General features: G+C 35.8%; 1 protein-coding gene across 6 annotated transcripts in view; it reads left to right on the plus strand.

The window, feature by feature from the left end:
- Window positions 1–12,646, plus strand: part of OSBPL8 (oxysterol binding protein like 8) — a 207,204-nt gene that overhangs the window by 112,410 nt on the left and 82,148 nt on the right. Inside the window, exon 1 of one of the 6 annotated variants that reach the window (XM_058568749.1) lies at window positions 11,954–12,113. The exons of the other annotated variants lie outside the window; for them this stretch is intronic. Coding sequence (XP_058424732.1) covers window positions 11,969–12,113 — 145 coding nt within the window. The 5' untranslated portion in view covers window positions 11,954–11,968. Of the gene's footprint in view, window positions 1–11,953; window positions 12,114–12,646 lie in introns of those variants that run through there. 6 annotated transcript variants of the gene reach the window in all.

Raw genomic sequence — 12,646 nt, forward strand, 5'->3', positions numbered from 1 at the left:
CAGAGAAGTGGCGCGTGGCGCGTGCCCGGGATCCGAACCTGGGCCACCAGCAGCAGAGCGCGCGCACCCAACCGCTAAGCCACAGGGCCAGCCCCAACAACAGGATTTTTTAATGATCCTTGATAAGGTCATCCTTAACTCTCTAGGGAGAGCAAAGGGCAAAGAAGAGTCAAGATACTTCTGAAGAAGCAGAGCCAGGCAAGGGTCGGGGTTACTTAGTACTTACTATAATGCTCTAGTAAATGAGACTAGAGGTATCAGTGCTGAAATAGACAAAGAGATGAATGAAACACAATAGAGACTTAGAAACAGACCCAAGCATATATGAAACTCAATTTATGACATGTTACTCAATAAATGGTTTTGGGAAAATTACTTATCCATATGAGAAAAAAAAAACAGAAAATAGAGCCTTCCTACTATATACAAAATCAATTCCAGATTAAATGTGAAAGATAAATCTTTTAAACTTCACAAAATACGGAAAATATTTTTATAACCTTGGGGTAAGAAACACACACACACACACACGCACACACTAAACTGAAAAGAAGACTGACACAGTCTATCTCAGTGAAATTAAGAACATCTGTTCATCAAAAGATACCATAAAAAGAGTGAAGAAACAGATTGCAATGCAAGTAACTAAGAAAGAATTAATATCTAGAAAAATCAGTGATTTAAAGCTGCAGGCATCAATATGGAAGAATATACAAAACAAATTAAAGTTTGTGCAGTATAATGACATTTATGTGAACTTTAAAAACAAGTAAAATGAGTCAATGCATTGTGTAGGGATAGATAACATGGTAAAACAATGGAATGAGTAAAACAGAATTGGGGATAATGGTTAACTGGTTAGGAGGGAGCAGGGTGCAATCAGGCACACATGAGAACCTTCAAAGGTATTTGTAGTGCTCTTTTTCTTAAGTTGGTGGTTATTACCCAGATTTTCATTTTTATTAATAATGTTGAAAATGTACATATGTTATAAATACTCTTGAGTACACATATTTAGAATAAATGCATCTCTCTTTTTTTACAGTATAGTCTGTGGACTGGTGCTGGTCCCTGTGGTGCTTTCCTAGTTCTGTAACTTGTTGTTAGTGCCATCCAGTTGATTCTAACTCCTAATGACACTGTATCTGGCAGAGTGGAACCCTGCCTGGTCTTTCTGTGCCATTCTCTCACCTTCCAGGGCTATATCAGACAATGCTCCGCTGCTATTCATACGATTTTCATGGCCAATTCTTTTGGAAGTGGGTCGGGCCGGGTCCTTCTTCCTAGTCTATCTTAGTCTGGAAGCTCCCCTGAAACCTGTCCACCATGGGTGACCCTGCTGGTATGTGAAATACCAGTGACATAGCTTTCAGCATCACAGCAACATGCAGCCACCACAGTATGACAACTGGTAGGCAGTGGTATGGTTCCCTCATTGGGAAAGAAACCTGGGCTATCGCGATAAGAGCACTATATCTTAACCACCAGACTACCAGCGATGGCTAGGTCTGTAACTAAATGAGAAAAATAAGTACACTATTATGAGTTTTTCATTAAGTGAAATTCCTTCAGTGTAAAAGACCATCCATTATTGTGAGATTATAGTGTTCCTGCTATATGATATTTAATATGCCTATTGAATTGATGGAGATTGTGAATTATAGGTTTTTAAAAAATTATGTCTTATCAAGATGAAAAGCCTGATAGCAGTGCCACAGTTTTGGAAGGAAATTTTACTAGTCCACAAAATTCAAAATCGAGGAACCATAGGTATATGTCATTTTGTGACATATACCTTTTGTGAGGAGATTGTGGGCATAGGCTAAGGAAAAGGAAATCCTTGAATTTTGGATGGAGTAATGGACCATGAAGTTACTTGGATATGTGATTACAACTGGCGAACCAAATAGCTTCTTGAGGATCTTGTTAGGCTCATCATTAGGAAATCTCTGGAATGTGGCAGCCTGTAATTTAATTTATGTCCGACTCCAAAGCTCCTAAAGTTGGGTAGAGTCTCTGGTGGGTAAGTAAGGAGATGGAAGCGTTGGCACCAAGATGTGAACATGAGCTAGGAGAGGGAATGGAGAGATCAGTGTCCGTGCTTGCCATCCTAGAACATGTCTTCTTACTTGGTTCCCATGCTTGGAGAGAAGGGCTGGAAGAGTAGTTATTTAGGGAACACTAAGAGACTTAAATGGGTACAGTGGGGAATGGGATTTTCTTTGTTATGTTTTGAGAATTTAGTTATATAGACAGAAAGAGGAGTAGCTTTTTTCTAACATGATACGTGCACAGCTTTCTAGTGGACGAATCTTTGAAAAATAGATTTTTTTTTAAGTTTTCGGTTGAGTCCCTGATTTACAAACTGTCCTTATACGTAAAGGATGATCCAGTTGAGTGGTCTATGTCCTATAGGCCCCTCCTTTATTCTTCACTATCATTGAGATGTGCTTCATTTTTTCCCTTCCCACCACAGATCCTATTGTCACTTGGGACTGTCTTTTTTATCCCTGGTCTTTGAGTGTCACCTTACCACAAAACTGCTTGATGCTGGCATCTGTGTTGACAGGCTTAGGGCAAGGAGAGTGAGGAGGAGGGGGGAGAGTAAACACTTCTCCCATGGCTGAATTCTAATCTTGGCTCGATTGCTCATTTACTATGTGACCTTGAGCATATGTCTCTCAGAGCCTGATCACCTTATTGATAAAACCAGGATACTACTACTTGTATATGTAATATTGTTGTTATTTGACTCTATTGAGAACATGTGTGAAAACTTTTTTGAAAACATATTAATTACTGTATAATTATGAGGGTTAGGGTTAGGGTTAGGGTTACACTCATAGGTACTATTAGTTTAGTACGTTTTCAGTTAAATAGATTTTTGTGAACAGTCTTATAAACCTAAGCATCTCATTTAACATTTACTTTATGGGAATGGACTGAGTTTCAGTCAACTTTTAGTGAACATGAATTCACATACACATATTGAAAGTTCAAAAAGAGCAGAAACTAGGGACTATTATGTTCATAGCTCTCTTGTGCTTGACATAGTTCCCAACACATGGTAGGTGCTCACTAAATTTTTATTGAATGAGCGATTATATAACATACACATATAATTATAAAGAACTTTTCATTCAAAGGAAGGTACTGTCTTACAGTTATTGCAGTAGATATGGATATATAGACAAGAATGCTATCCAATCTAAAATCATCTTAAGCCATCCTTTTAATTTTGTATGTGCATTTGTGTATGCTTTTATATTGAGAACATATTTACTGCTGAGAATCGACAGAGTTATTTTCTGAGGAAATGTAGGATAAAACAGTTTGCTTTGTATAATTTTCAAGCCATATAATCATCAATGAGATTTTACTAATTATAGCTAAGAAACTGCTTTGTTGTTTTGGACGATGGTAATTGACAGAGAGCTTTGTCGTGTGTTTTCTGTTTTAAAACAAAGGTCATTATTGCCATCTCAATTTATATGTCCTATGAAAGGTTATTAATAGACTTGTTTGCTAAGCCTTAGCTGCTCCAATGTGTGAACTATCTTCTTATTTCCTCTGTAAGGGGAACTGTTGAATTTGTATAGTACCCTCTTCAGATATTTAGTTCATTTTATAGAACTCTTCTATACTCTCTTCGTGTTTGGATATAGTACTTTCTTAAATTCTTGTTGGTTGATTTTTGTTTTCAGTATTTTGATCTTTTTCCAACTCTTCTTGCTGCTTTAAGGATTTTAAAATCTCTTAAAGCCTAGGTTTATTTTCTTGGGATTCAAGATAAAGTACATACCTCTTATAATACTCTCATCCTAATTTAAACCAATGTATTTTATCGTGAGTGCGCATAGAACTTTATAGAATTTAAATGGATTTTCCAACTACCAAATTAGATTATTTCAAAATATCAGCTATGTTTGCCATTTATCTGTTTTTCAAATAGAGATGGTCTGGAATTTGTCCAGAGAACTCATTAGAGTTCTCATATTACAGTGACATGCCTCCTCCGGTCCTAATCTTTTGGCTCTATAGAAAGAGAAACTAAGACTAGGCAATTTCTTTGGGCATATAACAGGAACATCTAGAAAATATTTTTATTATGGCCTTTTGTGGATTTTGCCTCTGTTCAAATATCTACCATTTTAATATGGAAAGAGCCACTAAACCAGAGATAATATATGTAGTTGATCTCTTCAGTGGCAAGGTGGTAATAAAATTTTATAGTGAGTTCTTTTTAAAATTAGAGAATTTCAAAAGAAATAATATTGTTTGTCAGTGCTTTCCAATTTTGACCATGACCCATGTAAGAAATACATTTTACATGACTACCCAAAACATAATATATATAGATAGTTATATAAAAAACCTAGAACAAATGATTCATGAAACATCTTCCCTTTTTTTATTATTATTACTTGTACAAATACTATTTTTTTTAATTGTGAAATTTTTGTTGTACATGATTGTTTGCCAGTCACCATCTAAGTGCATCCCTCCATCTCTTGTGCCCATCCCCCACCCCCCTAGCCCCTGGTAACCACCAAACAGTTCTATCTGTGTATGTGTTGGTTTATCTTCCCCATATGAGTGAAATCATGCACTGTTTGTCTTTCTCTTTCTGGCTTATTTCACTTAACATAATACCCTCCAGGTCCATCCATGTTGTTGCAAATGGGACGATTTTGTCTTCTTTTATGGCTGAGTAGTATTCCATGGTATGTATATACCACATCTTCTTTATCCAGTCATCAGTCGAGGGACACTTGGGTTGCTTCTATGTCTTGGCTATAGTGAATAATGCTGCAATGAACATAGGGGTGCATAAGCCTCCTTGGATTGTTGATTTCAAGTTCGTTGGGTAGATACCCTGGAGTGGGATAGCTGGATCGTAAGGTATTTCTATTTTTAATTTCTTGAGGAATCTCCATACTGTTTTCCGTAGAGGCTGCACCAGTTTGCATTCCCACCAGCAGTGGATTCGGGTTCCTATTTCTCCACAGCCTCTCCAGCATTTGTTGTTTTTTGTCTTGGTGATTATATCCATTCTAACAGGTGTAAGATGATATCTTAGTGTGGTTTTGGTTTGCATTTCCCTGATGATTAGTGATGTTGAGCATCTTTTCATGTGCCTATTGGCCATCAGTATATCTTCTTTGGAGAAGTGTCTGTTCATTTCTTCTGCCCATTTTTTGATCGGGCAAAATTGTTTGTTGTTTTGTTGTTCAGTTGTGTGAGTTCTTTATATATTATGGAGATTAATTCCTTGTCGGATATATGGTTTGCAAATATTTTTTCCCAGCTGGTGGGTTCCCTGTTCATTTTGATCCTGGTTTCATTTGCCTTGCAGAAGCTCTTTAATCTGATGAAGTCCCACTTGTTTATTTTTTCTTTTGTTTCCCTTGTCTGAGTAGACATGGAATTCGAAAAGATCCCTTTATGGCTGATGACAAGTAGTGTACTACCTATATTTTCCTCCAGGAGTTTTATAGTTTCAGGTCTCACCTTCAGGTCTTTGATCCATTTTGAGTTAATTTTTGTGTATGGTGAAAGAAGACGGTCTGCTTTCATTCTTTTGCAAGTGGCTGTCCAGTTTTTCCAGCACCATTTATTGAAAAAACTTGCCTTTCTCCACTGTATGTCCTTAGCTCCTTTGTCAAAGATTAGCTGCCCATAAATGTGAGGTTTTATAGTGTAAACAGGGAAAAATGGTAGATTAAACTGTTAACCCGGATATGTTTTAAGAGTGTTCAGCTTTGCTATAGACTTGACAGTAGTTGAATCCTGGCAGTGTGACACAGTAGAGAGTAAGAGAGGTAAATCAGGCTTTGAGCATAGTTTGATCCTTAGTCTGACTTTAAAATTAACACAAAATCTGTAGTGATTATGAGTAATTCTGAAATTAAATTGAAATCACAAGAGATATATAAAATGTTTTAAAAATAGATCTTTGGTTCTTTAGAATAACAAATCTAGAGTTTGGTTTTAAATTAGCAGTTGCCTTTAAAAATTTGTTGTTTAAAAGTGGTTTTTTCATTATTGAGAAAGAGTGTATTTGTGATTCCCTTGTGAAGTCAGTGTCCTGCAGTTTTGTTATATCCTGTCATAAGATCATTGTGGTATAATGGTTTTCTTTGGCTTAGATTATAGACTCAAAAAAAAGTAAGTTATTATTACTACCTTACATTTACAAAACACTTTATATTGATCAAAACATATATACATATATATGCAGTTGTGTGTTGGTTAATGATGAGGATACATTCTGAATAATATGTCAAGTGATTTCATTGTTGTGCAAACAGTGTACTTACACAAACCTAGATGTTATAGCCTACTCTACACCTAGGCTATATGGCACTAATCTCATGGGATCACCATTGTATATGTGGTCCATCATTGACCAAAACATCATTATGTGATGCATGATGGTATTTATACTCGCAATTATATGATGTATAGGCAAGGCAGGTGGTAGATAATAATTGAACCAGATCCAGGATCCAGAAATATTAGCTCCTAGTGTTGTTTCCACTGGTTCTAAATGAAGTAATGCTTTTTTAGTCTACCAAGTATTTTCATCAAGTATTCTGAGTTTACCAAGTATTTAAAAATCTTTAACATAAACAATTGCTAATGGAAGCTTTGTGAAAGTTTGTGTAAATATGGGTACCACATTTATTTCACCACCATACAGATGAGGTAGGAAAGATGGAGTTCTTATTTAAATTTCCAGATTATGAGTCCCCAGTGATCACATCTTAGGGGAGAAAGGGTATAGATAACCCATTTGAGTTAGGATTACTCAAGTGATTGCAAAGAAAGGATAAAATAGTAACAAGTGGCTAATAGGGATGGGAAAATAAATCTTGCTAATTATATCACATTATTTAGTTATATTTTATTATTCTTATCTTCATCGCTTCTCTGAACTATTAAATTACAAACCTGGACAAAATAATAGCTTACATTTGTTGAGTGTTTTCCATGTACCAAGCAACAATCTAAGAACTTTGTCTGAAAAAAAAATTTATGTGTAATGTATTATGAAATGTTTCATGCATGTTGAATAGTGCATAAAATGTATTAGCATTTTATAGAATAACTACAAAACCAGTACTTATATACCTAGCACCCCAGGTTTAGAAGAGATCATTGCCAGTACTTTAGAAGTCTTCAGTCTCTCCCAATCCCAGACTCTTCCCCATTTTGCCCTCTGCATACCCCACATAACCACTATCCTCTCCTTTCTGTGAATTTGCATGCATTTTTCCCCCTCAAATAATGTTACCATTATGTATGCATGTCTATAAACAATTTCGAGTTTATTTTGAATGAGTAGTAAGCACAAACCCACTCAGATAAGGAAGGGGCAATATTGCCGCTATTTGACAGTGGCAGGGGAAGATAAGCTGAGCAGAGTCTCTAGGTTATAGTTTGGCTTTGATTTCTTTGAGAGTTGAACAAGAGTCTCTGCTATGGAAAACATTGGGCGGGACCATTAGTGAGTCCTGGGAAACATTGGGTCTCTCATAGCTTCCGGTTTAGGTCCTAGACACTTGGCAGTAATATGGTCAGGAAAGGCATTTTCTGCCTTTTAGTTCATGTTCTGTCAGGAAAAGAAAGAAAGTAGAACACTTTAAAACTTTTGCTTTGCAAAAGACAATGACAAGTGAATGAGCACACAAGCTCTAGACTGGGAGAAAATATTTTTAAAAGAAATATCTGTTATCCAAAATATACAAAGAACTCTGAAAACTCAACAATAAGAAAACAAACAACTCAATTAAAAAATGGGCAAAAGACCTTAACAGACACCTCACTAAAGAAGGTATATAGATGACAAATAAGCATGTGAAAAGATGCTCCAAAGCATATGTCATCGGGGAAAGGCAAATTAAAACAACAGTAAGATACTGCTACATACCTAGTAGAATACCCAAAATTCGGAACACTGACAACATTAATGTAAGGCAGCAGGAACTCTCATTCATTGCTGATGGGAATGCACAATGGTACAACCACTTTGGAAGATAGTTTGGTGGTTTCTTACAAGACTAAACCATATTCTTACCATACAATCCAGCAGTCATGCTCCTTGATATTTACCCAAAGGAGCTGAAAACTTGTGTCCACACAAAAACCTGCACAAAGATGTTTATAGCAACTTTATTTTGTAATGCCAAAACTTGGAAGCAACGAAGATGTCCTTCAGTATGTGAATGGATAAATAAACTGTGATACATCTAGGCAATGGAATATTATTCAGGGCTAAAAACAAATGAGATATCAAGCCATGAATAGACATGGAGGAACCTTAAATGCATATTACTAACTGAAGGAAGCCAACCTGAAAAGGCTTCATACTGTATGATTCCAACTATGTGACATTCTGGTAAAGTCAAAGCTATGGAGACAGTAAAAAGATCAGTAGTTGCCAGGAGTTAGTGGGGAAGGAGGAATGAATAGGAGGAGCACATGGGATTTTTAGGGCATTGAAAATACTCTGATACTGTAATGATGGATACATGTCATTATACATTTGTCCAAACCTATAGAATGTACACCACCAAAAGTGAACCCTAAGGTAATCTATGGACTTCGGGTGTCAATGTGGGTTCATCAGTTGTAACAAGTGTACCCCTTTGGTGGGGGAAATTGATAATGGGGGAGGCCATGCATGTGTGGAGGCAGAGGGCATATGAGAAATACCTTCCTCTCAGTTTTGCTGTGAACTTAAAACTGCTTTAAAAAATAAAGTCTTTAGGGCCGGCCCCGTGGCTTAGCGGTTAAGTGCGCGCGCCTTGCTACTGGCGGCCTGGGTTCGGATCCCGGGCGCACACCAACGTACTGCTTCTCCGGCCATACTGAGGCCGGGTCCCACATACAGCAACTAGAAGGATGTGCAACTATGACATACAACTATCTACTGGGGCTTTGGGGGAAAAATAAATAAATAAATAAAATTATTAAAAAAAAAGTCTTTAAAAAAAAAAAAAGGAAAAGCAGAACACTTCAGTGTATTGGAAGTATCCTCAGCTTATCCAAACGTGAGGGCATGTGGGAAAGAGAAGAAACTTCATCAGCATATTGTCAAGACAGGCCAAGGTCTGGCAAGAATTTGGGCATGCTCACGCAAACAATTTGTCCTTGGGCTAAAAAGAGATGGTACAGTGGGACTTTTTGGTGATGACAGCTTTTTTATATTGAATGTCTTGTTTCTTGTATCCCATGCATTCTTAATTTGCTGTCACTCTTTGGTAGAGTATATATTCTAGTACAGCCTTTCTCAGCTTGGGTTCTATGAGGGAGTAAGGCCTATAGAAAATAATTTAAGTGAATATTTTCTCACTTCTACCTCCCAAGGATATGATCATGATTAGAGCCATTATAGAAGCATGGGAGAAAAAGTTAATTCATTTTGAAGAGTAGATGTTTTAGTACCTTAGGCCTAATTCTATTGTAGAACCTCAGGTAAGAAGGGCTACTCTAGTGAATTCTTTAAAAATATGCATGGAAAGTAAATTTTTGAGACCTAGCATGTCTAAAAATATTTTTATTTTACCCTAATATATAACTGATAGTTTGGCTGGGTATGGAATCTTAAGTTGGAAGTCATTTTCCTTCCAGTTTTGAAGGCATTGCTTATATTTTTGTCCTGATTCCAGTATTATTGTTGACATCAGTAGCTTATCTGATTCCCAATCTGGAGGAATTTGATGCTGTGAATTATGTGCAGAGGGATTCTTTGGTATAAAGAGGGTTAGTTCTCAGTTTTTACCACTGTTGGTTTGTGATTCGGCTCTCTTGGATCTGCAAGACAGTGACTACTTGCTTGTTTCATGCTTTCCAGTATCAAATTTATGTTGTTGATGTATTCTCTCCTGGATACATACCCATATTTGTTTATGTTTTTTAAGAAAATACCCCTTTCCTGTCATTTTAGTTGAGGTTTAGGAGGGAACACATTAGGTCAGTGTTTTCATTCTGCCATTTTAACCTGGAACCTTTCTAGATTTTACATATATTATCCAATTTGATCTTTATAACAATCTCATAATATAGATACTGTTATTAGCATTTTATAGATGAGAAAAGAGAGACCCAGAGCAATTAAGTTAATTGCTCAAATGGATCCAGCTAGGATAGAACTAGGGTTTGAACCTAGGCAGTTTAATTTCAAATCCTGCTTAACCATTATACTATAATGCCTTTTGTGATATTATCTTTTTTATACCTTGAGAGGCAAGTACCATTGCATGAATTAGTTATAATAATTTCTCTATTGTCTATAATTATTGGTAATTTATGTTTCATGACATGGAGAAAAGAAAAAACAAAAGCAAAAAAACCAAACCTGTTGTAGTTGTATCAACCATAAACTTACTTATTTTTACCACTCATTGATTTCAAAATGCCTTTGCCTAGGAAAGAATATGTTATGTACAGGCAATCAAGTTTGCTAGCACATGTTTGCTGACCTTTCTAGTAAATAGGAACAGTCTTAGATTTTATGGGATACTGTTGTATATGAGTGGAGAACCAGCCTTGAAGTGTGTGATAATGAGGAAGGAAACTGCATCTTATAGTAAGGTACCTATGGAAATGAACTCACTAAGTCGGTTGTCACTGAATTAGTTGTTGTCCAGCTAAGTGGGTGTATTTCTAGGTTGGAAGTAAGAACTATGATCAGAAAAATCGATCTAGGGTATATAAAAAGAGTAATTGACTGGGGCTTTTTAACTTCAGTTAAGGTAGAGTAAGGTAAATGGATTTAAATATAACTAGGAAAGACTTCTTCGGAATTTTAAAGATTAGGTATAAAGAGATGACATAGTATATCGTTTTGGCTATAGGTACTTTCCTATTAGATATAATGATGTGGGATCATACCAGTCACTTGTTTTAACCTAATAAAGATTTCCATTTGTCACTGTGATGATAAACTTGCATTTTTTTAAATAGGAGAGTTTTAAGTGGAACATAGTATATCGTTTTGGCTATAGGTACTTTCCTATTAGATATAATGATGTGGGATCATACCAGTCACTTGTTTTAACCTAATAAAGATTTCCATTTGTCACTGTGATGATAAACTTGCATTTTTTTAAATAGGAGAGTTTTAAGTGGAACATACTTATTGGTAGACTAGATATTTTGAAAAGTTTAATTGTAATGAAGAGGAACTGTAGTAGCTCATATCTGTTTCAGTGAACATATATTGGAGCATACAGCATTAATTATGGAGTCTTTCTAATCGCTGTTGATTGGTTTGAACTAACAGTCTTAATGACTCATATATCCCTGCTAGAGGTAAAACTTAAATATTTATTCTCTGCTTTAACAATTGGAATCCATCAAAATTGTACTTGAAAGCATATATTTCCTTGTGAATTCTTAATCATGACTGAGGCAAGCAGTAGATTAGATATAAATCTAGAAGCTTCAGGAAAGATAAACAGTGTAATGTTTATATTCATTTTTGAAGTAAGCAAAAACTGGAAAAGAAAGAATAGAAAGAGGTGGAAAGTGTGACAGATACTTCAGAAACATAGTGGATATGAGAAAAGGGCTTGAGAAAAGAAAAAAAACTGTTTTTATTACTTCATCCTGAATCTCTAAGTATTGATCTTGCTTTGTTTTCCTAAGGCAGCAATTCAGTGCAGAGCATTAGTGGTTTGATAAAAAGGTAAAACATTAGTGGAATAGCCGTTCTTGTTTATCATTTCTTTAAAGAAAAAAAACCCAGCAGCATGGCTTAATGCCTTTTCTGTCAGTCTCTCTCTATCTGTTTATTGCTGATTTGACAGTCTCTGGTCCTCCTTTGCTGTTAAATGTGTGTGTCCTTTGTTTGTGCTGGTGGGTTTTGCTACATATGAATGTGAAAGAAAAGCCTGTCATTGCCATACTGGTCTAATTAGCCTTCTGGGTGAGCATATACATTAAATAGACCATCTAAGCCATGAAAGAAGAGAGCTCACAGCAACGTAGATTTTCTTCCTGTACTGTGGTTTCGCCTGTTTTATTTCCTCTACGAATTGATGGCCGAAAGCTTGTCCGGAATGCTTCATTTGGAGGATACAATGAACTTTCTCCTTCATTGCCAGGTTTGCTTGTTTAATCTTGCATTCTTTTCTTAATTTCTTGTAGACTTTTCATTAAAATAAGCTAGATGCTTTAACATCTTAAAACTGCTTTTATTTAAACAAAACAATTCTGTAGTGAAAGGTTTGGTTTTAGTAACTGCTGCTATATGGCTTGGCTTTTCCATATTTTCACTTACAGTCTCTTAAGCTCAAACTTAAGAACTAATGATTCAGTAAAGTATGAATCTTGAGTGCCTATAGCATGAATTTTTGCTTTAATTATAGAAATAAATAATTATTATGACCCTTTGATAAAATTAAAGCCCTTTCTGGACTTTGGATAAATGTAAAAGTCTATAAATAAACAAATTGCTCTGAAGTTTTTGCAAATGAAACCCAGATATTTGATTGACATTTGTTTGGCTGTTTTCTGCAAAATGATAACTATATTAAAATTGATGTTTAGTTTAAGCTTTAATAGTTCAAGTCTTGACTAAAGTGAAGCTTTCTGCCTAAGTATAATTTTTGAAATGCCTTACTTCTTGTTGTTAGAT

The sequence above is a fragment of the Diceros bicornis genome, chromosome 25 (genome assembly GCF_020826845.1).
Source record: "Diceros bicornis minor isolate mBicDic1 chromosome 25, mDicBic1.mat.cur, whole genome shotgun sequence".
In the NCBI taxonomy this organism is placed as follows: domain Eukaryota; kingdom Metazoa; phylum Chordata; class Mammalia; order Perissodactyla; family Rhinocerotidae; genus Diceros; species Diceros bicornis.